Here is a 25,408-nt window from a genome sequence, read left to right on the forward strand (position 1 = left end):
CTTCACTCTAGTTTGGCTTCAAGTATGGGGCTCCCTCTCTCCTCAGCTCCCAAGGCGGACAGGCCTTCATTATTTATTATATCTCCAACTCTGTCTTGTGGAGGTTAAATTCCTGATGAATTCAGCGGAAAAGTCAGGGACCCCTTTCCTCCATCCAGTCCCCATTCATTGGATGGAAGCTTTAGCCCAGGTGCAGCAGGCTGAGAACTGGGGGCTTGATCACCTTCACCTTAGCTTTTTCGTTGGGCAGAACATCTATACTAGGTGAAGCAAGTCAAAAAGACCAAAGGCTACCAACACTATACGACACTTAGAACAGTGGCTTAAAGATTTTATTCAGCATAGTCCTTGGGAACATATAGGTCTGAAGCTCTACCTAAAGGAATGGACTTATTTGAAACAGAGTGTAGGGAAGTTCAAACCTAAAGTCATTCTGAAAAATAATGGAGATTTTGGTGGTAAACCATGAAGAGGAAGCTGATAATTGCTCTACAAGAGGAAGAAGCTAAAACAATTAGTTTACCAGAAAAAAACATGGGAAAGAGACAGCTAAAAAGAGTCCTCTTTGAGTCAAAACAAATTTGAAAGTCTAGATTGAAAAACTGTCTTGCCAGAATTTAATTGAATCAGACTGTGGAGTGATTTATCTCCCAGGCATTTAGCTGAAAATTAGTGAGGCATAACAGCTGGGTATGCCAGCAAAGAGGCAGACAGCTTAACAGACAGATGAAGGAAAGAAAGGAGGCAAAGAGAACCCTATTAAAACTAATATCACCTCTAGGTGATTTTGTGCATACCTTGACTGCACCCTTGGAGGAGCAATATCAAAAATAGTCTTTATTAAAGTAGCCTAGCCAATTCAGTAAACAAAGAAGCAAACAAAAACAAAGCCCTGAAGAAGGGGTGAGGAGTCATTATCTAGAGCTGCTAAAATATATAAGATGTCCAGTTTTTGACAAATATTCTAAGACATACAAAGAACAGGAGAGTGAACCATACACAAAAAAAACAAAGCAGACAGCAGAAACTGCCTATGAGAAGTTCTAAATCTTGAATTTAACAGATTTCAAAGCAGTCTATATAAATACACTCTTTAAAAAAACTTACAGGACACCACACCGAAAGAAGTAAAGAAAGCTAAAACACAAACTGAAAATGGAAGATTCACTAGAGGAATTCACTCAACAACATTTCCAAGTTGGCAGAAGAATCAGTGGACACAGTGAGGGATCAATAGAGATTATGCAAACTGAAGAACAGAGAGAAAAAAGAATGATGAAAAATGAATACCACCTAAGAGAAATGTGGGACATTAAGCACACCTATATATGGGCATAGGAGTATAAGAAGAAGAGAAAAGTGCAGAAAAAATTGCTACAAGAATAAATGGCTAAAGACTTGCCACATTTAACTGTAAAGATGAACTTAAACATCCAAGAAACTATTAATGTCATATAGGATAAACTCAAATAATAAATCCACACCCACACACATAGTCTTAGTTCAGACAGCAAAGTACCATAGACTGTGTGACTCAAGTAACAGTTTATTTCTGACAGGTCTGGAGAATGGAAGATTGAGAACAGGGTGGATATTATGGTCAGGTTCTTATGAGGACCCTGTCTGGGTTGCAGACAGCTGACTCCTTCCTGCGTCCTTCCATGGCAGAAAGAGAGCTAGCCAGTTCCCTGGCCTCTTCTTATAAGGGCACTAATACCATTTATAAGGATCCTACCCTCATGACCTAATTACCTCACAAAGGCCTCACCTTCAATTAGCATCACATTGGAATTTGGTATCAACATATGAGTTTTTATTAAAGAAAAACTTTCATTCCATACCACCCATCATAGTAAAAGTACCAAAAAATAAAGACAGGGAGAATAAAATAAAAATCAGTAAGAGAAAAAGACTCATCACATACTGTACTAGTGAGCTACAATAAAATTAACATGACTTTATCATCAATAGAAATGGAGACCAGAAGCAGTAGGATGACATATTTAAATACAGAAAGAAAAAAAGCTGTCAACACACTAAGAATCTTTTATCTAGGAAAACTGTCTTTCAGTATTGAAAATGAAATAAAGAAATTCTCTGATAAACAGAAACTGAAATAATTTGTTCCTAGGTGATCCACCTTGCAGGGAATATTTAAAGAAAATTCTTTGTGCTGAAAGCAGATAACCACAGTCCCCACCCCCCACACACAGAACACTGGCAAAGGTAATTATATCATTATAAGACATATAATTATACATTATATACATATATAATTTATACATATAATTATATGTGTAAATGCATATTTCATGTTCTTTCCCTCCCTTAACTGATTGAAAAGTCAGTTGTATAAAACAATAGCTATATAGCTGTTTCGTTGAGCCTATAAAATACAAATGCAATATATTTAGAAGTAAGAGTGCAAATCAGGTTGGTGCAAAAGCAAAGCTGCATAGATGGTTCTGAATCCAAAAGAACAAAATGGGAGAACCACAAATAGTAAATAAGTTGATATAACAAACCCTATAAATATGTATTTGTCCTATATATTTTCACAACTTCTTTAACATTATTAACTATAGCATTGCTTATTGTTGGATTTGATATATGTGTGTCCATATATATTTATGTGTAAAAAACATATATAACATGGATAACAATAATCACACAAAAAAGGAAGAATAGAGAATAAAACTATATAGAAGTAACATTTTTGTATCTGATGAATTAAGTTAACATAAATCTGAAGTAGATTCTAGGAAGATACACATGGTAAAACCTAGAGCAGCCACTAACAAAATAGCTAAAATAAAATGTAATGAAAAAATATTAAAGGAATTAAAATGTTACATTAGAAAATATTTACTTCTGATAAAAGAGTGAAGGAGTAATACAAGAATTAATAAGAAATGAGACAAATAGAACACATTAAATAAAATGGCAGATATAAATCTAGCCATATCAATAATAGTGTTAAATGAAAATGGATTTACTAGCCCAATCGAAAGGTACACACTGTTAAACTGAATAAAAATTTTTTGTAAAGAGCCCTGGCTGGTGTAGCTCAGTGGATTTAGCGTGGGCCTGTGAACCAAAGGATCGCAGTTTGATTCCTAGTCAAGGCACATGCCTGAGTTGCAGGCCAGTTCCCAGCAGGGGACACACAAGAGGCAACCATACATTGATATTTCTCTCCCTCTCTCCGTCCCTTCCCCTCTAAAAATAATTAAATAAAATCTTAAAAAATTTTTTTTGTAAAGACCCAAATATATGTTATCTACAGTAGAGATATTATGTATTGAAAGATGTCATATAGGTTCATATTAAAAGAATAGAAACCCACTGTGGAAAACAACATGTAATTTCCTCAAAAAATTAAAAATGGAACTGCCTTTTGAATTAGCTATTCCACTGCTGGGAATATACCCTAAGAACCCTGAAACATCAATTCAAAAAAACTTACACACCTTGATGTTCATAGCATCACTATTTACAATAGCCAATTGCTGGAAACAGCCAAGTGCCATGAGTAGATGAATGGATTAAAAAACCATGGTATATCTACACAATGGAATACTGTACAGCGGAAAGACAGAAGGAATTCCTACCCTTTGTGACAGCATGGATGGAATAATATGCTAAATGAACTAAGTCACTCAGTGAAAGACAAATACCATAAGATCTCACTTATAAGAGGAATCTAATGAACAAAGTAAACTAATCAGCAAAACAAAACCAGAGACATGGAAACAGGGAACAGATTGACAGCTGCCAGAGGAAAGCCGGGGAGAGGGTGAATGGTCGAAAAGGGGGGAAGGGAGTAATCAAGGAACATGTATGAATGACTCATGGACGTGGACAATGGAGTAAGGATGGACTATGGGAGCAGGGGATGGGGGAGATGGGTGAGGGCAAAGGGGAAAATATTGGGACAGCTGTAATAGAATAAATAAAAATTTAAAAATTCTTTAAAAAATAGAAAAAATATCATGCAAACAATTAGAAGAAATGACAATTAAAATTCTTTTTTTAATCTTCACCTGAGGATATGTTTTTATTGGGTTTGGGGGGGAGGTTTGAGAGAGACAGGGAGAAGGAAAGGCATCTGTTGGTTTGCCTCCCATACACACCCCAACCAGGCATCAAACCTGCAACCTAGGTATGTGCCCTAACTGGGGTCAAACCCGCAACTTTTTGGTGTATGGGACGGCACTTCAACCAACTGCACCACGCAGCCAGGGCCAGATTTAAATTTTTTCAGTTAACTGAAATATAGTTATGAAGAGATGCTTCATCTTACCTCCTATTTAGTTATGCATACAGTTCATACAGAAAAAAAATCATAATTTCTTCTCTTTGTATGATTTCAGTTCTTTAAAACTTTGAGATGTTCTGTGGTGAGTTGGATTTAGTGTTACATATAAATAGCAAAAATACAGACATCTTCTCTAATAGAGTAGCTTTTATTATTCAATTTTTTTCCTTTTAATTAATTTGTTATGTATATTATGAGTGTGTTTTGTTTGGAGTTTTTTGCAGGTTTTGGCAGGGGGTCGGTGATTTATCCCAGTGTGCATTACAACACACCACTGTTACCTTTATTAATACTAATAATTACTTTTACCATTTCCAATAGTACTTACTGCTTTTTGTTGATACCTTTCATCAGTTTGGGAGAAATCTTTTGACATTGTTCTTGACTATTGCTTCTTCCCATTCTGTCTTTTCTGTCTTTTGGGGATCTAATTCTACATAAACTAAACCTTTTGAGTATGTCTCACATATCTGTTTGTACTTTTTTGTTACTTTGTCTTTGAGTTTAATATTTCTGTCTTTTGCATTTTAACTGTATTTACATTCTTTAATTTTGATAAACCTATTCATTTAGATCTGAATTTCAGGAATTACAGTTTTATATTTTATTACCAATTTTCTGGTAAAATTCTCAATGATTTCATTTGTTTTGTTTTATATATTTTCTGTTTTTGAATATATTAATTATATTTTACTTTGAAGTCCTTTGCTGCCACTCCCCCCACACATCTATTTTGAAGTTTTTTTCATGTTTTTATATTAATAGTGGATCTGTTTTCTTGCATGCTAAGTCATTTTTATAAATTTATTTTGAGTATAAAAGAACCATATTGGTAATATTTAACATCCATCATAGATTGTCTCCCTTTCTACTGATAGGCTCAAAGTATGAGAAAATGATCACTCCAGTCCAACTAGGAATTGAGCTGGGTTAGAGATGGGTTGAGAATGTAGTAGGTTTCCATCTTATTCCTGAACAACAATAGGAGATTTAACTTTATATTCATAGATTCTGCCCCAGCTCTATAGCTTGTAGCCTAATCGGTATAGGCCTCAAAAACTGGCAGATAATCACTCTGTCTTTCTTATGTACAGCACCATAATTTACAGTTGGTCATAGGAGAAAAAACAGTCGTGTTTGGTTCTAGTCAAGGGATTATTAAGAATAATTGCAGGAGATAAGGCTGAAAAGTTAGGTTGGAGTCTCATTAAATGATCTAAATGTGTTAGGAAGGAAAGCTTCTAGAGAATTTGAAGCAAAGGCATTTTCAGATTTTATTTTAGAGGATTTACTGTCCATATCAAAACCAATTAGAAGGAGGCAGGAGAAAGGCGGAACACTTAGGATGCTTTCTACCAATCTAGATGGATAAGGATAAAGACAAGGCTCATGTTAGTGGCAACAGTAACGGACAGTACATCATAGTGGTTAATAAAACAGGCTCTGCACCTTAATTGAGCTGTGACCTTGTGTGTATCGTGATCATTCTGTGTTTTCCTAAACATGCTTTTGTTGGATTGTAAAACCTGCTGTTGTTCTGGAGATTAAATGTTTATAAGGTACTTAGCATAGTGCCCGGTACACAGTAAACACAGTAAATGACAGTCACGTGAAATGATACAAGTAGACTTGAGAAGCGAGGGTTAGAAATAAAGATTAACTCAGATTTTTAGCTTAGACAACTTCATGGAAGAATTATATTTGAGGGGCGTAATGAATGTTGTGGTTCTTTGCAGCATACAGGTAATATCCTGTAACTGGAAGTTTATTAATTTCCCCAACCAAATAATTTAATGGCTTTGCCTGGTTTGTTCACTGTTGATGACTTTCATCTCTCTTCTTTTCTGGTACTGTTTGTTTAACTGAGAGGCTTTTTTTCCTCATGTTATATTCTCAGAATAATAGCATCCCAGAGAAATGATGGAAAACATATATATATTTCAAGTATAAGGAATATAAAACTGCTACACGTTTTGTCTCCTTTGTATTTCTCATCATTCAGCACCATCCCTTAAAAAAACAACATTTAGCATTACCATTGTATAATATGGAATATGTGATTTTCCTCTCAATGTCAGAACAGTCTGACTTGGTAAAGGAAAAAGTTCTTGCCTACCTTTGAAAAGATAGTTTAAAACTACCTGTCTTTCTGGTTTTTTTTTTTCCTTTTTTGCTGCCTATAGATCAATATTCTATTGTTTCCTTTACTAATTATTACATAATATCTTTACAGAGAAGTCGGGGCTAAAACTATGATTTCTTTAACCTTGCTAAAATGAATTTCCTCTATTTCTTACTAATGGACATATAAGTTATATTGTAACATCTTATTTTGTTACCATTGATATTCTAATGTAAAACAAAACCACAGTGACAGTTATTATATAAAAGTTACTGAAAGCTGTCAGAAAATAAAACTGTTTCCAGATGGATTTTGTTAAGATTTTTAAGTGGAATTAAGTTAATTAAATAATATGGTATTCATGCCCGGTAATTTTTCTAGCAATATTTAGCCTGCAACAAAATGTTCAAAGGAAAAGTCACATCACATACAAAACTTTGTCCGAAGCTTATCATTGACATTTGCAAAAAAGTGATTTGATAGAAATTCTTCTATTTCCTATTCATTATATATATATTTTTTTATTTGTTTGTTTGTTTGTTTAGGAGTTTCAGTAATTTGTCTATGGACTGAAAACTAGTAAGTCAACTAGAAATGGAATCGACACCCAAATCTGTCTTGCCCTCAAACCTATTTATTTCCTTTCCATTACTTCTTCTTCTACCCTAGTGCCTCACAGAATATTTATAATGAGTAAACAGTGTTTATATATGCGAAAAACCAAAAGCAGCATAAATGTTTACTAGTAGGTTTTTTAATTAAAATATACAGACTATTATGTAGACTTCAAAATCATTATACTGAATTTATTTATGACATACTGTTGAATTGAAAAAGCAAGTTAAAATTGAACATGGGCCTGCGAAGCAGACAATCGAGGTTCAATTCCCAGTCAGGGCACATTCCTGGGTTGCAGGCCAGTTCCCTGCAGGCCAATTCCCAGCAGGGGACGCACGAAAGGCAACCATGCATTGATGTTTCTCTCCCTCTATCCTTCCCTTTCCCTCTAAAGATAAATAAATAAAATCTTAAGGAAAAAAAGAAAAAGCAAGTTAAAAACACCTGTGCTTAATTGTCTGCATTTATATATGTTGTTTATATATATTTATATATGGAAGTTTTTATGTAAGGATGATTAACCAAAGTTTAAAATAAGTTATCTCTGGTAACATTTTGGTGATTTCCAGTTCTTTATGTTGATTGAATTATTTTTGTGTTTTTAATAGGCATGTATTTTTAGAATCATAAAAATCACTAAAACTAAATCACTAAAATCAATCACTAAACTAATCACTAAAACCATTCTCACTTGGGGCCAAAAAAAATTAAAAGTGGAACAAAAAATGAGAACAGGGTAAAACAGAGAACACTTTTTCTCATTTATTATCATTTATAGAACCTATTTTATGATTGTGTAACAGATGATACATTTAATCAAGCTTCTTTTGCATAGTCACTAATTTTTTTTTCATATTGCAGCATTGAATAGAATGGTGTGAAATGATGGTAGACTCCTAAAGGGACATACAAAATTTTATTGATAAATAAAATAATAGGTGTTTCTTTGGTGGGAAACTCTATTGTAGTTTATCTCAGGAGCTCCTATCAGAAGCACCTATCTGCTATCACAAATAGTTATAAACTCTGAACCAAACAAATCATTACTATCTGAAAGTAGTGGAGAGTGATCAAAATCAAGCAGATTCTGACATCTGGAAGGAGGCACTGGTTGAGTATCCCATTTGTATGACTTTTATCCTGATTGTAAGCCTCAGTCTAACCTACCTGGCAGCTCAAATATTCAGGCTTCCTGGCCTGAAGAACAGTTTGGTGCAATCACAGCTGCTTTAAAGTGAAGAGGGAAATGCAAAAAAGGAGAAAGGTGTGGAAAGTAGCCTCAAATTTTGTAAATAGCTTCCTAGATCTCTGACATCTAAACCATGAATGTGCTGGGCAAACTACAAGCATCACAGCTAGGACTAAAAGAATTAAATTTTGAATTGTAATCTACTACAGAGCAGAGAAGGTTTGCAGTTAAGTCTTCACAAGTCATCTGCTTACAAGAATAAAAACAAAGCAACATTCTTCAGAATAATATACCAAAACTGAGTGTCTCGACATATCATTTACCATGCCTAGGGTACAGTCCAAAATTATTCATGATCAACTGATACTGACCCCAACATGATCCAGCTATTGGACTTAACAGAGAAAGACTTTTCAAGTAGTTACTATAACCCAGCTTAAGTAGGACAGGAAAATATACTTGTAATGAATGCAGAAGTATGAAATCTTAGCATAAAAAATAGGAACTATTAAAAATAATCAAATGAGCCCTGGCTGGTGTAGCTCAGTGGATTGAGTGCGGGCCTGCGAACCAAAAGATCGCAGTTCGATTCCCAGTCAGGGCACATGCCTGGGTGCAGGCCAGTTCCTAGCAGGGGCCAGTTCCCAGCAGGGGACACACGAAAAGCAACCATACATTGATACTTCTCTTCCTCTCTCCTTCCCTTCCCTTCTAAAGATAAATAAATAAAATTTTTAAAAAAATCACCGGTGGAAATATGCAAGGTCACAAGCCCATACCTTAGTAAAAAAAAAAATAATAATAAAATAATAATAATCAAATGAAAATTTTAGAACTGAAAAATATAATAACAGCAAATTATGTTGAAAGAATCTTTTTATCTTTGAATTCAGGGTCCCACATGAACCAGTTTAAAATTGATGGTGATGAAATTGTAAAATAAATATACAGTGCTATTAAATAAAACTTTAAAGCACATTGAATTAGCTTTTAAACAAGTAAAATTCATACCTAGTTATTCATATTTGGAAAGCTTTGGTATTGTTTATTAATGGGACTATACTATGGAAATTATAGGTAGAATAAAAGAAAAATAAGAAAATATTCAGAATTCTTACTCTGAAAAAACACTTGAGTATGAGATAGGAACCACACCAAAGACAATGCACTGTTTTACCTTGACAGATTTCTTATGTAATATGGCATATTGATTTAGATTACTAATGGGCTGTAAAATAACTAGTTTTAGAGCTCCAGGCTCCCATCCCTCCACAGAAACACTGTAAAACAAGCAGAAACTGTCAGAACAAACTTTTTCAGAACTCTGATTCAAAAAAAGTCAAAAGATTATAGCAACCAAGCAAACACTGAATCAAAAGAATCTTGATTTGTTTAGGTTGATGAAAAAGTTGTTTTTTTTATCCTCCCCTGAGGACACTGTTTTCATTGCTTTTAAAGAGAGAGGAAGGAAGACAGATAAATGTGAGAGGAACATTGATTGATTGCCTCCCTTAGGCACCCAGACCAGGATCTTACATACCTGGACCAGCAAGCCAACCTGCAATCCTTTGGTTAAAGGACAACACTCCAACCAACTGAGCCATACTGGGATCGGTAGTGCACAGTTTTAAAAATAGACAGTGGTAATAGTTGTACTGTATTGTGAATGTAATTGATGCCACTGAATTATACACTTATAACTGATTAAGATGGCAGGTTTTATTATATAAGTATTTTTCCCACACTAAAATTTTTTGATAAAAATAGAATGATATATTGATAAATGTTATAACATGTATAAATCTTGAAAATATTATGCTATGTAACAGAAGCCAGTCACAAAAGACTAGTATGTTTCCAGTTTTGTGAATGTAAATTCATGCTTCTTGGGACCTCCCAATAAGAAGAAAAGTGACTGCTAGTGCCTACCAGGTGTTTTTTGGGGTGCTGAAAAGTTCTAAAATTAGATTGTGGTAATGGTTATACAATACTGTGAATATACTAAACACCACTGAACTGTATATTTTAAGAAGATGACTTTATGATATGTGAAATATCATAAAGCTCTTTTTAAAAAAGGTTATGGACTCACACAATACACAATGTTTTAAGTAAGCTTATTTCATGGCATGGGCAAAATAGTGACAAAATGGAAAAGATTAAAGGACTGATAAGTAGTAAGTTAATATAGACTTTAATAATTAGCTTTACAATTCATGGCCTTAATTTGAGAATTAAGAATCGGGAATTTTGGAGGCAAAAGATGGGAGCAAGGTAGATGGGAACTGAACCCATTTGCTCGTGGACCCAACTAGGACACCAATATTCTGAAGACAGAGTGAACAGCCAACAGAATCCTAGTTTATATGAACTTTGGAAACCAGAGATTGCAGAGGACATTTAAAAACAGACACCTCTGAATACATTCAAGACATGGTGGGAGTTGTTGAATAACCAGTAAACCCACCAGAGAAGAGAACCCACCAACAAAGGAGCCACCAACAGGTAAAACCCAAATACAGTAAGAGAGCCCACACAAATGGAATAATGGACAACCCTAGAGCATCCAGACAAGGAAATCAAAGAGATCATAGCACTGAGTCCCACAGAACTCTTACCATAGAAGTTCATCCTACAAAGACAGTAAAGCAGAGCATCAGAAATCGCAGAAACAAACAAAAAGACTCACCTAAAAGGGGGAGACAAAGAAAGAAGCTGCAATTGAAAGAAATGGAAGACTCCCCACAAAAAGAGCTAAATGAAATGGAGGGAAGCAAACTATCACATATAGAATTCAAAAGAATGGTCATAAGTATGCTCAAGGAACTTACAACTACAAGAAACTGAGTGGGAACTACAACAGTATGAAAAAGGAAATAGAAACTATAAACAGTAACCAGAAAGAAATTAAAAAACAGTAGAAGGAATTACAAGCAGGCTGGATGAAGCAAAGGACTAAATTAGTGAGCTGGAAGATAAGGTAGAAACACCGAAGTGGAGCAGCTGCACCAAAAAGACTAAAAAAAATATGAAGATAGCTTAAGGGAACTGCAGACATGGAACACAACAACATTCAAATCGAAGGAATACCAGAAGGTAAAGGAAAGGAGCAAGGGACAGAAACCCTGTTTGAAAAAATAATGACAGAAAACGTTGCGAACTTGGAGAGGGGAAAACACACACAAGTTGAGGAAGCACAGAGGGTCCTAATCAAGATGAACTTACAGAAGTCTACTCTAAGATGCATCATAATTAAAATGCCAAGTTTTAAAGACAGAGAATCTTAAAAGCAGCAAGGGAGAAATGAGAAGTTAACATACAAAGGAACTCCAATAAGGCCAGCAGCTGATTTCTCAACAGAAACACTGAAAGCCAGGAGAGAATGGCAAGAAATATTCCAATGAAAAGCAAAGGCCTGAGACCAATACTACTCTACCCAGCGAGGCTCTCAATTAAAATGGAAGGCCAAATAAGGAGTTTTCCAGACAAAAGAAGGCTGAAAGAATATACCTTCACCAAACTATCACTGCAAGACATGCTAAAGGGACTACTATAAGAAGAGGAAGGAAAAGAGTGACAGAGAGAACACAAGTATAAAAAGGGTAAAATGACTAAGTACCTATCAATAATAACCTTAAATGTTAATGAATTAAATGTTCCAATCAAAAGACATAGGGTAGCTGAATGGATAAGAAAACATGACCCACACATGTACTGCCTACAAGAGACCCACCTCAGAAAAAAAGACCTACACAGACTGAAAGTGAAGGGTTGGAAAAACATATTCCAAGCAAATGGACAAGAAAAAAAGTTGAGGTAGCAATACTTAGACAAAATAGACTTCAAAGCAAAAGCCATAAAAAGAGTCACTGAAGGACACTTTGTAATACTTGAGGGAGGAATACATCAAGAAGACATAAACATTGTAAACATACATGCACCTTATATAGGAGCACAAATGTATAAGGAAAATCTTGGAGGACTTCAAGAAAGATATAGACAGCAATATACTTATACTAGGGGATTTTAACACCCCACTCTCCAAAATGGATAGATCTTCCAAACAAAATATCAACAAGGATATTGTGGCCTTGAACAATGCCCTAGATCAAATGGACCGAACAGGTATATATAGAACCTTTCATCTCAAAGAAGCAAAATATACATTATTTTCAAATGCATATGGAACATTTTTAAGCATAGACCACATTAGGACAAAATAAGCCTCAACAAATTCATGAAAATTAAAATCATATCATGCATTTTCTCAGACCAAAGAGCCTGAAACTAGAAACTAACCTAGAGGGAAAAACTCAAAAACACTCAAATTCATGGAGATTGAATAGCATCCTATTAAACAATGAATGGGTTAATAATGAGATCAAAGAAGAAATCAAAAAGTTTCTGGAAACAAATGAAAATGGACTCACAACAGTCCAAACCTTATGGGACACAGCAAAGGGAATCCTGAGAGGGAAGTTCGTAGTGATACAGGCATACCTAGAAAAACATAGAAATGTTTCAAATAAGACACCTACACCTTCAAGAACTCGAGGAACAATAACAAAGACAGCCCAAAGCAAGCAGAAGGAAGGAAATAACCACAATCAGAGCAGAATTAAATGACATAGAAACTAAAAGAACAATCCAAAGAATCAATAAATCCAGGAGCTGGTTCTTTGAAAAGATAAACAAAATCAACAAGCTTTTAAGCAGACTCATTGAGAAAAAAAGAGAGGACCCAAATAAACATAATCAGAAGTGAAAGAGGAGAGATTACAGTGGATACCACAGAAATACTAAAGATTGTAAGAAATTATTATGCACAACTTTATGCCAAGAAATTTGAAAATCAGGGTAAAATGGACAAATTTCTAGAAAAATAAAATCTTCCAAAACTGAATGAAGAAGAATCAGAAAGCCTGAACAGACCAATAACAACTGATGAAATTGAAATGGTAATCAAAAAAACTTCCAGCAGACAAATGCCCTGGACCTGATGGTTTCACAGGAGAATTTTACAAAACATTTAAGGAAGAGCTAACCCCTATCCTTCTCAGACTATTCCAAAAAAATCCAAGAAGAAGGAAGACTCCCCAACTCTTTTAGAAAGCCAACATCATCCTAATTCCAAAACCAGATAAAGACACAACAAGGAAAGAAAATTACAGGCCAGTATTGCTGATGATCATAGACACTAATCCTCAACAAAATACTGGCAACGATCCAGCAGTACATTAAAAAGATCATTACACCACGATCAAGTGGGATTCATCTAAGGGATGCAAGGATGGTATTCACAAATCAGTAAACATAATATATCACATAAACAAAAGGAAAGACAAAAATCACATGATCATATCAATACATATGGAAAAGCATTTGATAAGAGCCAAATCTTCAAAGGACTCTACTAACTCCAAATTTTTTTAGTATATAATTCTTTAATGGTAGTCTCTATATGTGCCATAGTATTGTGGGGGGAAAAAACTGTAAGCAATTATTTATTCTTACATCTGTTATTTAAGGCAGCCATGTAAAATAGATCCAAAAATAATGTAAAACTTCCATAATGAACTTGAGACTTAGCAGAAAATATTGACAACCACAGGCAGAATATAGGGGAACATAATATTGAGGATCCCACAGATCTGATTTGAATCCTAGCTCTTTCTTCTTTAGTTTCTGAACCCATAAGCAAATAAGTTTCTTGATCTCTCAGAATCCCTGAATGAAAAATGAATGAGTCTCTTTCTTTAAATAGGAAATTGAAGTATGAATATTTACAGGGTGGGATTGGTACAGTTTTCAATAATGAGATCATATAATTGACACATAGATAGTGCTCAGTTTTTTATACCTGAATAGATTTTGAATGATTGAAAAGAACTCAGTAATAGCATAAACAATAAAATATTTTTAAATAACTTAGATATGCCATATGAGTACATAGCAAACATTAATTATAAACTTACGGTATTTCATTGAAAGTAAATGTGTTTCATTTACTTGTAAGACTTTGATACTTGCATATGGAAAAAAGACTTAAATATAAGTTGCCATACCATAAAAGTCCTAGAGGAGAACATAGGCAGGAAAATCCGACATTCCAAGCAGTAAAATTTTCACTGATCTGTCCCCTAGAGCAAGGGACATAAAGGAAAAAATAAACAAATGGGACTTCATCAAAATAAAAAGCTTCTGCACAGCTAAAGAAAACAGTATTAAGAGAGAACCAACTGTATGGGAAGACATATTTGCCAATGATACCTCAGACAAGGGTTTGATCTCCAAAATATATAAAGAACTCTCACAACTTCACTTCAAGAACACAAACAACCCAATTAAAAAGTAGGAAAAGGACCTGAGCAGACACTTATCCAAGGAGGACATGCAGAGGGCCCAGAGACATGTAAAAAGATGCTCAGCATCACTCGCCATCAGACACATGCAAATTAAAACCACAATGAGATATCACCTCACACTCATCAAAATAGTCATCATAATCAAATGAACAAACAAGTGCTAGTGAGGGTGTAAGAGAAAAGGGAACCCTAGAGCACCATTGGTGGGAATGTAGACTGGTGCAGCCACTGTGGAAAACAGTGTGGCATTTCCTCAGAAAACTAAAAATGAAACTGCCTTATTTTCTATGAGTAAAATAAGTACCCAAAACTGCAGTGTGTTTTCATTAACAGAGAAATTGTTCCATGAATTGTGCTTCAAAATTTTTATGTTGATTGTTGAAAATAATCTGTTTTTCTTCACTATACATAATATATTTGAGTATGTGGATGTTTTGAGCAGACAGAAACATCCTTCTGCATGTGACATTATTGCTGTTTTCTTTCAGGAAACCCTGATAGATTGGTGTGATGAAAAGGAACTTAATTTGATATTAACAACTGGAGGAACAGGGTTTGCACCACGAGATGTCACTCCAGAGGTGAGATAGAATATGCTTTTCTTGTATTCATGTGCTGAGGATATGAAAAACTTGCTGTGGAAAAATTATCTAAAAAAATGTTTCTTGACTTTTTTCTTTGTACTTAAGCTAGAAGTGATAGAATATAAGGAAGAGTGAGCTGATGCAGAAGATACTCCTGCATTTGCTCAGTGGTCTCTGGTTATCAGCTAAAATTCAGGCATATCGTCAAAGGAGGTGATATCAGAACTCTGACTCTTAGCATATCTGGTCTGATGTGCTTTCTTAATATACTTCAGAATGTATCTGATTTCTCTTTTCTTTAGATACACTTGTCACTGGTCTTAAAGCACAGTAAAATGGTTGCAATAGAATATACCAGTATTACAGTTCTTTTAGTGAGAGAAAGTTGTATGTTCTATAATTTTAAATCTGAATTTAATTAAGTCAAAAAGCAGAATTAATATCTAGGCTTTATGCCACAAGAATCACCTCAACCTTTGCACAGGGAGTGAAATTAGGGAAAGAATGAAGAGTAGCCAGTACTCGGTGGTACAGGGGAAAGTCTTTCTTTTTAAGGAAGCCATAAGCCGGGTGTCATTTTCAGAGTTATATATATTGTTTCCTTTACCTCCCCCGAAAAGTGTTTCTTGGCTGAATTTCAAGTTAGTGTTAACTGTGTCCTTCTATTTTCAAACCAGTACACTATCTACTATCTTATTAATAGCAGGATACTTTTGCTCTGCACATATTAAATATTATACTGTCCTTTTCAAATGATCCTGCACCACAAAGTGGGCTTGTTAAAACAGGTTGCTGGGCACCACCCACAGAGTGTCTTATTCAGTAAAATCCTCAGTGGGTGCTGAGATTTTGTATTTTTAACAAAGCTCCAGGTGATGGGGGTGTTACTGGCTCATAGACCCTACTTCCAAACTTTGAGAACCACTGTTTTAGTGTATGAAACTACAAATTTTTAAACAAGTTGTAAATTAATTTCTATTCTATGTAATAGAATTCTGTGTTATTCTATTCATGACACAGAAATTTTTTGGATACTATTATAAGTAGGCTTATAAATAAAATAGTTTTACTTTTAAGTCAATTAGAATAGTGTTGTATGGAGAAATTCTTAACTTCAGCTGTTTAAAAATGAAGTCATCCTTGCATAATTTATTTAGTTTCTGGGCCCTAAGGGTAAATGGTCCTTAGACCAACTTTTACATTTCTTTTAAACTGTGAGACTAAATAAGTACAGTTGGAGGGAAGCCATCCCCTGTAGAGATGTGTTTGTTTTGTTTTGTTTATAAGAAAATTGCCTACATATGTGAAGGCCTTGATTTTTGGAGTTAGGTGTTGTGTTTGAAGTAAATGAAATTAAGTTTATATGTCTCTGTTTTAGTGTGTGATGGTTTGATATTTTCATATTACTTATTTTCACATCAGAAAAGTATAAACAGTTTCCATGAATCCATTTACAACCAGATAATAATATTATTTTTGATTATGGGGAAATAATTTACATCACAAAGTTTAGTATTATTGTATTCTGTGGAGTTTCAATACCAAAATGCTAGGCTGAAAATTCAGATCTTTGAATTCTGGCTATAGACTAAACTGCTTTGTGCCTAAGATTCCTATAAAAGGAGCAAAATAAAAGTACCTATCTACCAGGGTAAATGTGAGGATTCAGTACTAGTGCTATGTAAGGGTTAACTTATAAGGGGTAAAGATTTTTTATTAGTTACTACATAACTACCAAGTGGAGAAATCTGATAGTATTTTTTGTATGTAACTACCAAATGAACAAAAAATCTTATACTAGATTTAAAGTATATCCATGAAATTGTCACAATCCTATTTTAAATTTTTATATAGTAAGCTTTGTATTTTACTTTTTGCATCTCCATATATATAAATCAGGAGTCTTGAATTTCTACCATTCTAATGTCTGTTTATTCTCCCATTCCCTTATTTGGGGACTGTTAGTTAACAAGAGTCTATCCTTTTCTGTGATCTTGAGAAGTTCTTTATTCTTCAGCTACCTGTAAAACTCTGAGGTATTCTTATATTCTTATATTCTTATATACCTATAGCAACCAACTGGGCAAAATTGTATTAGGTTATTTTTTTATGATTTAAAAATATACATTAATATGTATTCTCTGTTTTTGAAACAGGTAATTACCTCATTGTGAATTCTTGATCTTTAATACAATCACTTTATATTTTATATATAAATATATATGGTATGATTATGTACAACAAAAGTCCATTGGACTGTTAAGCCTTTGAAAAAATAAACAAGAAAGCAATATAGGGCCACCCCCAAATAATTCTGCTAATTTCCCATTTCCTCTACACCCATGAATAGTTGCAATTCTTGTAGTATTTAAAACAACACTGAGATGTCCGGAATCCAGAAGTACAATTTTGAGCTTGTAGTAATATAGTTGGTTGTCTTTAAGTTGTTTGTCTTACATAATTATTCCTGAAAAGAGAGGAAACTATTTCTAGACCACATTTACTTATATAAAACTTAGGGTTGCAAATATTTTTAATAGATTCAGAAGTTACTGATAGAAAACACAAATATTAATGATAAATATAAAATAATATAAAACTTCTCCCTTCACGTACCAATATTTTATAGTGAGTAACTTTCAATAATTAGTTTTATCTACAATCAAAAAGGATGATTGATTGTGAGATGTGTGTGTTATTAGGGAAAAATGAAGGCAATAAACCGAATGAAAGAAATAAAGCATTCTAAACTTATCAGTGTGAATGAGCTGTAGAGAAGATGAAAAATTTAATAGACTTAGATTTCTTCCCAGGTCAGTTTAAAAAATAAGGAATAATAAGTTTTAAAAAGTATATCTTATTTACATATTTTATAGGAATTATGCAATCAGTGGATTTTTCCAAGTTATGATTTTTTTCTATTTTTAGGCTTTGTATCTTAGAATATAGTTCATCTGATAGTTCCATGCCTGCTGGCCTGCTCTCCGCCTTTAAACATGAGATATTATCAAAGCTAACATACAGCATAATAATCTATACTCGTCAACTTTTTAGGTTTATTTTCCTATGAAAAGCTTAATTTAAAAAAAAATTAATTGCATTATCTCTGATCTTATAAAAAGGTTGAATAATCTGTTGGCATTAGTGAAATGCTAATTATATAATATTCTGTGGAACATAAGAACTCGTTACCATACAAAGCATTATCTCTTCATGTCCCATTGTCTTATCAACAGGATTTATTTCCAAAATAGGTATTGTTATGTAGTTTTTAATTACTTCTTAAAAGTAAAAGTATAATTAAGGGTATATAAGTGAGGTGAAGTAAAAACCTTTTAGACGTAAATTCTAGAAGAGAATAAAAGATTAAGAAGCATTAAAAGAGCTATATAATTACAAAGAAATATTTACTATGTAATGGTAAATTAGAAAATATTAAGCTACTTAATATTTATAAGGTAAAAATAATTTTCATCACTTGGGTACTATGCTATACCAGAATAAAGGACTGTATACTAATATATTATTTTGATTATGAATTAAATACATTTTAATTCATAAATTATGAATTATAATACATTTTAGTTTTCATACACTCATTCATTCATCAAGTTTGGTATTTTTAATTCTTAATATGTATTTGATGCCATACTGGGTGCTAGAATTAAAAAAATAAGGTGTAGTCCCTATCCTCAAGAAACTCTTAATCTATCACAGGGGTCGGCAGATTATGGCCCATAGGCCAAATCCAGCCTGTCTGTCATCTTTTGTATGACTCGTGAGCCGAGGCATGGTTTTGCATCTTTAAATGACTAGAAGAACTCAAAAGGAAAATAATCTTTTGTGACACATGAAATTATTTGAAATTCAATTTCACTATTCATAGATGAAGTTTTATTGGAACATAGCCACACTAATTCATTTATATATTGCCTGTCGCTACAAAAGCAGAGTTGAGGACTTGCAATTAAAATTCTATATCCTGCAAAGCCTAAAATATTTACCATCTGACTCTTTGCAGAAAAAGTTTGTCAGCCCCTATTCTGTTGGGCAATGGTAATTCATCTTTACGCACATTTGTATTGACTTTTTAAATTGATATTTAATTTACCTTCATTGATTTTTACCTTTGTTTCTACTAATCCGAAATGATGTTGGGTTTCATTGACATCTTGAACTTTAGAGGGAAGTTTAAAAGAAAACATTTTTTTGCCATAATAAAATGTATTGCCCCATTGACTTAATAGACAGTATAGCATAACAAGAATAAAAGATCCCTTATTCTAAATAATGTATAAAATTTTCAATTTTCAAAACTGGTCAAATTAATGGATTTATTATGCAGTGTATAAAATCTCTCAATATATTTTCAAACTGTAGTTCTTAGCAATGCCTCCTCACAGTACCTCCTGATATAAATGGTCATTATAAAATAAACAAAAGGAGGAATAGCAAAAATTTTGGAAAGCTGTAAACTTGATATAAGGGATATTCATTTAGAAAGATGCTTATACTTCATTATGTAAGTGAAGAGGCATCTAAGAAAATGACCAGTGCTGAAAAGGGAAGAATACGCATAGTCTGGTATAGAGGATGAATTTCTAGGGAAAGACTGTGATTTTCAGAAGTCATATTCTGTTTATAGATTATATAATATTTATATCGTACTTTTTGGAACAGATCTAAGCCTGTCCACAAATATTTTTCACTTAGGTTATGAATAATATTTTCTAAAATATCAAATCACAGAAGAAATATTTGTTTTATAAAATCTGTTTTATAATCAATTTGTTGAAATTTATATATTTTATTATTTTACACTAATAAGTGTAAGGTGTGAGTTCATGCAGTCATTAACCATTTTTCTTTCTTATGTTATAACACTTAAAAACACAAACACTGTGTAAGTTAAAGGAAGGAGACATAATTGCCCCGAGTTACTGGCTATATGTTGATTATTATCAGTTGGTGACTCATGAAAATTGACAGTTAACAGCTTCACCTAAAAGTTAACATTTGGCATGTTAGCAATCAGAAAACTCTCCTACATTATAGCAACATAGCAACAACACCATGTTTAATAATTTGTTTCTGAAAGAAATTTTTCTTTCAATTATATTTTGTATTGGTTTCAGTGTACAGCTTAGTGGTTAAACAATCTTATTTTTTATAGTGTTCCACACAACATTTCCAACACCCCATCTTGCACCACACATATTTACTACAATATTGAGGTGAAGGGACTGAGAAGCACAAATTGGTAGTTACAAAATAGTCACAGTAAAATAAGTAAAGCATAGGAAACACAGTCAGTAACATTGTTTTTGAAAGAATTTGGTCTCTAACTTATGTGATTTAAAATACGGGGTCCAGCATTGAAGTAACACCTGCTTGTGTGTGGTTGGTAGGGTAATAATATGGGTGTAATAATGTATAGTTTTAATTTGAACATTTTACCCAAAATGTCCTATGATGTGCTTGAATGTAATATTGTAATGTTACAGAATTACATGCTTATTATTTTGTAATAATAAAGAGGCGTTATTTGTGCCAGACCTTGTATATAGTTGTTCTCAAGTATGTATCAGTATTGTCTAGAAAACATTGATTTCTTCCCTGGCAAAATATCATTTACTGGTATTGAATATTTATTTTACAGTTCTACGATTATTTTGGCTAAATAAAATAGTTATATGTGGTAAAGCTAAAAATAACTATATTGAGCTAGGATTTTGAGTATCATAAAGTTGTTCTGTATAAGTAGAGTAACTCAACAATATAGAATTGATAACAGAGCAGAATACAAGAAAACAGAACAAAATACAAGAAACCTTTATACCTGAAATATTTAAAACTAAATTGAATAAAATACATCACTATTTTATGGTCAGAGAAGGTTATATTTCATGCCATGTTAAGGAGCTCTTTCTATAATTTTTATAGTCTTGAAAATGGCAAACATGTTTCTTTGTCTTATCTTTGTCTAAACATTTTGGCATGTAGTATGCTATAGTGGAAACACTAAAACTATAAAGTCAGACCTGAATTTGAACCCCACTCTACTACTAACTATGAAATTAAGGCAAATTGACCTATTCAAAGTTTAATTTTCTCATTTGCTAAATTAGCTAATTCCTACCTGTTAAGGTTGTTTTTCTAATAATTGAGATAAAAGTAGCTAATAATAATAGTAATTAGCACTTGTGTATAGAACTTAGTATGTGTCAGGTGCTGTTTTAAGCACATACTAATTCGTTGAGGCAGGTATTATTGTTGTATCTGTTGTAAAGATGGAGATACTGAGACACAGATCAATTCATCGACTTGCCAAGGTCATCCAAGCTGGTGATTATAACACATGTAAAAGTATCTAGTGCAATGCCTGGTACCTTTTAGATGTTTGGTAAACGTTTTTGTTTCTTAACTTTTTTTTCTAATTTAGTTAATGTTATTACCTATTTAGCTTTAATTAGACATGACAGCCCCAAATAAATCTGCTATTTACCATTGTACTTCTTATATGTTAGCTTCTAATATATCTGGTACATATGTCTAAAAAAGGTAAAAATGTAAGTCAACTTGTTTCCACTAAGGTATAGGGCAAAGGAACAATAATAAGAATTTCTATAATCTATATCAGGGGTGTCAAACTCATTTTCACCAGGCCTCATGGTTGTAATTTTAGGACTTTATAAATGTAACTACTCCTTAACAGTTAAGCGAGAGCTGGGCACTGCCACCAGGTAGAAACCAGGTGTCGGGCCGGATAAAACAAGGTAGAAGGAAGGCTGGATTAAACAAAGTGGAGGGCGGGATTTGCCCCACAAGCCTTGTGTTTGCCACCTGTGATCTATATGATGTGAAGAATGTGGATTATTTTAGTTTTAGGTCTCTAGTTTCTCTGTAGTTTAAAATTGTTGGAAAATGGCTTTAAGTGGCCCAGATATGTGATAGTCAGGATAACATTTTTGTAATAGCCCACTTTATCATGGGGCTTATAATTATTTTGCATTATGCATTGAAAAGCAGTTAAAATATCAAACATTCACAGCCTTTGTCCCATTTAGGAACAATGTCCCATTAAGCGCTTTAGGCCTTAATGAGTGAACGCTAAAGTATATGTACTCCTAAAGTAGTGATTTTACAAATCAAAGAATATAAAGCTAGTGCCAGAAATGTTCAGCCATTTCAGTGCAAAAGATGTCTTTAAAAGGGAAAAGAGAGAGCCAAGTAGTTGGGGAAATTTTTACACAAGTAGAATTTAAGCTAAAATTGAGGGAGAAAAAAATAGTATTTAGATTAGGAGAGAAGAGGACATTACTGATAGGAGTAAAGAAGAAGGGGAACTGTATAAGCTACAGAGGAAGCTACAATTAAAAAAATCTTTCTGGCAAGAGCAGAGAATTCACTTTATATAGAAGAATGGATAAACTAGACCTATGTTATTTTAATCTTTCTTAGAACAGCTAGAGTACCATCTGTAGAGATGAAAAACAGCAACTGTCATTATTCAGAGATTCTTTAGAAGCCAGATTCAGAAGTCTACTATCAACACTGTAAAATCATGCCATCAAAGCTCTCTAAAAATAGACCCTTTTTGAGATTTGGAATTTATTCGAATGCATATCAGTACATTCCCCAGATCTAACGTCATTCTCTTTCAAGATTATTTACCTGACCTGTTTTTTTTTTTTAAAGTCCTGTTGTAATTGGAAAATCTAGTTACTATCTATACCAGTGTTTGCGGATAAAATGTAAATTGCTGTGAAGTACAAAATTCTTATTTTGATTTGTTGTTTGGGAACCTTTTTAGCTAATACTAATCTTACAATCAAGGAATATTTTCTTATAGATTTTATCTGTGTTGAATCTTGAGTTAGCTTAGCATTTTAAAGAAAGCTACAAACAGTGTAATGATTGAGAAATCACAATTTCTCAGAGTTTGAGGAGATTCTGTGTTCAAAGTCCTAGCATGTCCTTTTTATCATTCCCAGGCTTTGCCTGAACATCTCAATCACTGCTTTCTCCATCTGAGAGTTCATTATTTGTGGAACTCTAATTGTTTAAAAGTCTAAACATATCAAATTGAAACTTGATGCCTTATAATTTCTACCTAGTAGTCCCAGTTCTGCCCTTTGAAGTACACAAAAGAAGGTACATTTCTTTTGCATGACAATTTCAATAATTGAAGGTAAACAGTACATTTCTCTCTTGAGTCCACTTACTTTAGTATTATTTTTGTACTCATTTTTTCTACCAGCCATAGCCTTTCCTAAAACAGCTACCCTCTACTTTATTTATGCATTAAAAAGAAAAGCTCTTTAGTATAATTGTGCCAATACAAAGTTACAGGTACAAAATTAAACCATTTACGTGATATAATTAGGGCAGTAAGTGACATTACATTTAAAACTATTATGTTGAAAGGCTATCATTTCATATTGCCACACAAAAGAGGGAAAAGCACATTGTTCCTCGAGGTCAGAATTTTGAGTATAAAGCAAAAATAAAAATTTCACATATAGCCCTGGCTACTGTGGCTCAGTGGATTGAGTGCCAGCCTGCAAACCAGGGGGTCACTGGTTCCATTCCAGGTCTGGGCACATGCCTGGGTTGTGAGGGCAGATCTCCAGTAGGGAGCATGCAAGAGGCAATTACACATTGATGTTTCTCTCCTTCTCTTTCTCCCTCCCTTCCCCTCTCTCTAAAAATAAATAAATCTTTTTTAAAATGTCATATATAAAGAGCCTATAAATAAAATGCTGTCTTCATTTTCCCTTAAGTGTATTTCTTAATTACATGCCTGCAGTGTACCAGAATATATACTCAGCTTTTAGGGGGTCCTATGGGGAAGAGAGATTATATCAGTAAAATAAAAATATATTTATTATGACAAAATCTATGTCTAAATAGAGCTCTTACTAGAAAAGTAGAGTTGCCCATTTAACCATATATGAGGCACTATAACAGTGGTTAAAAGCATGGACTATGTGGTTTGAATACTGGATTCACATCTTACTAGTGTGTGACCTTACACAACTTTACTAATTTCCTATATTGATTATGTGTAACATGGAGAGAATAAAAGTACTTCCCTCATAAGCTAATTATATTATGTGAATTAATATGAGTAAAAATGATACTTATTTGCTACATAAATATTTGCTGTTATTACCTGCAATATACTATAAAGAGCTTTAGTTTAAAAAATCAGTAGATAATGATTGAATAAATACTGAAAGAATTTTTTCTTGGGGAAAAATCAAGCAAGATTCCTAAAGTTTACAGTAGTGTAGTTATAAAAAAGTTAAAAGAAACAGAGATGACATGCTAAATATTGTATTTTTTACCTTGAATCTGCCAGAATGATGAAATCTTGAAATCATCTTTCCAGCTCACCCGTATAAGCGTACTCTCATAAAATGTACAGAGGCTAGTATACCTGAATACTTTAGTTTTGCAAAATATATGCTAAGATACTGACAACTAAATATCATTAAATAGATTGCAAATACAAGTGCTAAAGTGTATTTACATAGACATATTTTCAAAAATAAAGTTTTCAGGATATTTCTTTGTTATTATTGTCTGAAATCATGAATGTGTACTCATCTATCTTAGATCTCCACCTATAAAATGAATTTAATGTTGCTTTTCATACAAAATGTAATGACAACAAATGGATTTATATCTGTCAGTCCGCCTGAACTTCTTAGAATTATATCACTATGTTTAGGAAGGCAAAGTATTTGTAACTTTTTAATTACCTGCCACAAAAGGAAACTTACAGGGAACTGATAGTCAGAAAGTAGATTCATATAACAATAAACTGCTTGGAATTATTCTAATAATTTTATAAGCATTATTTCCTCATGTTGGAACTTGGAAAGAACATGGTTGCTATTAAAACATGGAGGACAGATTTCCAATGGGGGCAGTAACCATTTTAGGTAATCATTAATGACAGACACACTGATGAGAATTTAGGGAAAGAATCTAAGTTTCTTCAAAAGATGCTGAACAGCAAGAAGCAGTAAAGCTGTTGGAAGTGTGGATTCTGAAAATGGACCCTCATCAGTCTCACTGAGAGAGAGAGAGAGAAAGAGAGAGACCAAAGGTCAAAGGCAGTGATGCAGAAGAAGCAGTTGATTGTGCTAAAGGACCAACTGATATAAAAGGAAATAAATTATACTACAATGTGAAGATTGAAGA

The 25,408-nt window shown here is 33.4% G+C and overlaps 1 protein-coding gene across 4 annotated transcripts in view; it reads left to right on the top strand.

Moving 5' to 3' along the window:
• Window positions 1-25,408, top strand: part of GPHN (gephyrin) — a 447,008-nt gene that overhangs the window by 182,547 nt on the left and 239,053 nt on the right. For all 4 annotated transcript variants that reach the window (XM_053673316.1, XM_053673315.1, XM_053673317.1 and 1 more), the window contains exon 4: window positions 15,101-15,193. In XM_053673316.1, coding sequence (XP_053529291.1) covers window positions 15,101-15,193 — 93 coding nt within the window. The remainder of the gene's footprint in view (window positions 1-15,100; window positions 15,194-25,408) is intronic.

This window comes from Artibeus jamaicensis, unplaced genomic scaffold, assembly GCF_021234435.1.
Source record: "Artibeus jamaicensis isolate MK-2021 breed Jamaican fruit bat unplaced genomic scaffold, CSHL_Jam_final contig_851, whole genome shotgun sequence".
Classification (NCBI taxonomy): Eukaryota; Metazoa; Chordata; class Mammalia; order Chiroptera; family Phyllostomidae; genus Artibeus; species Artibeus jamaicensis.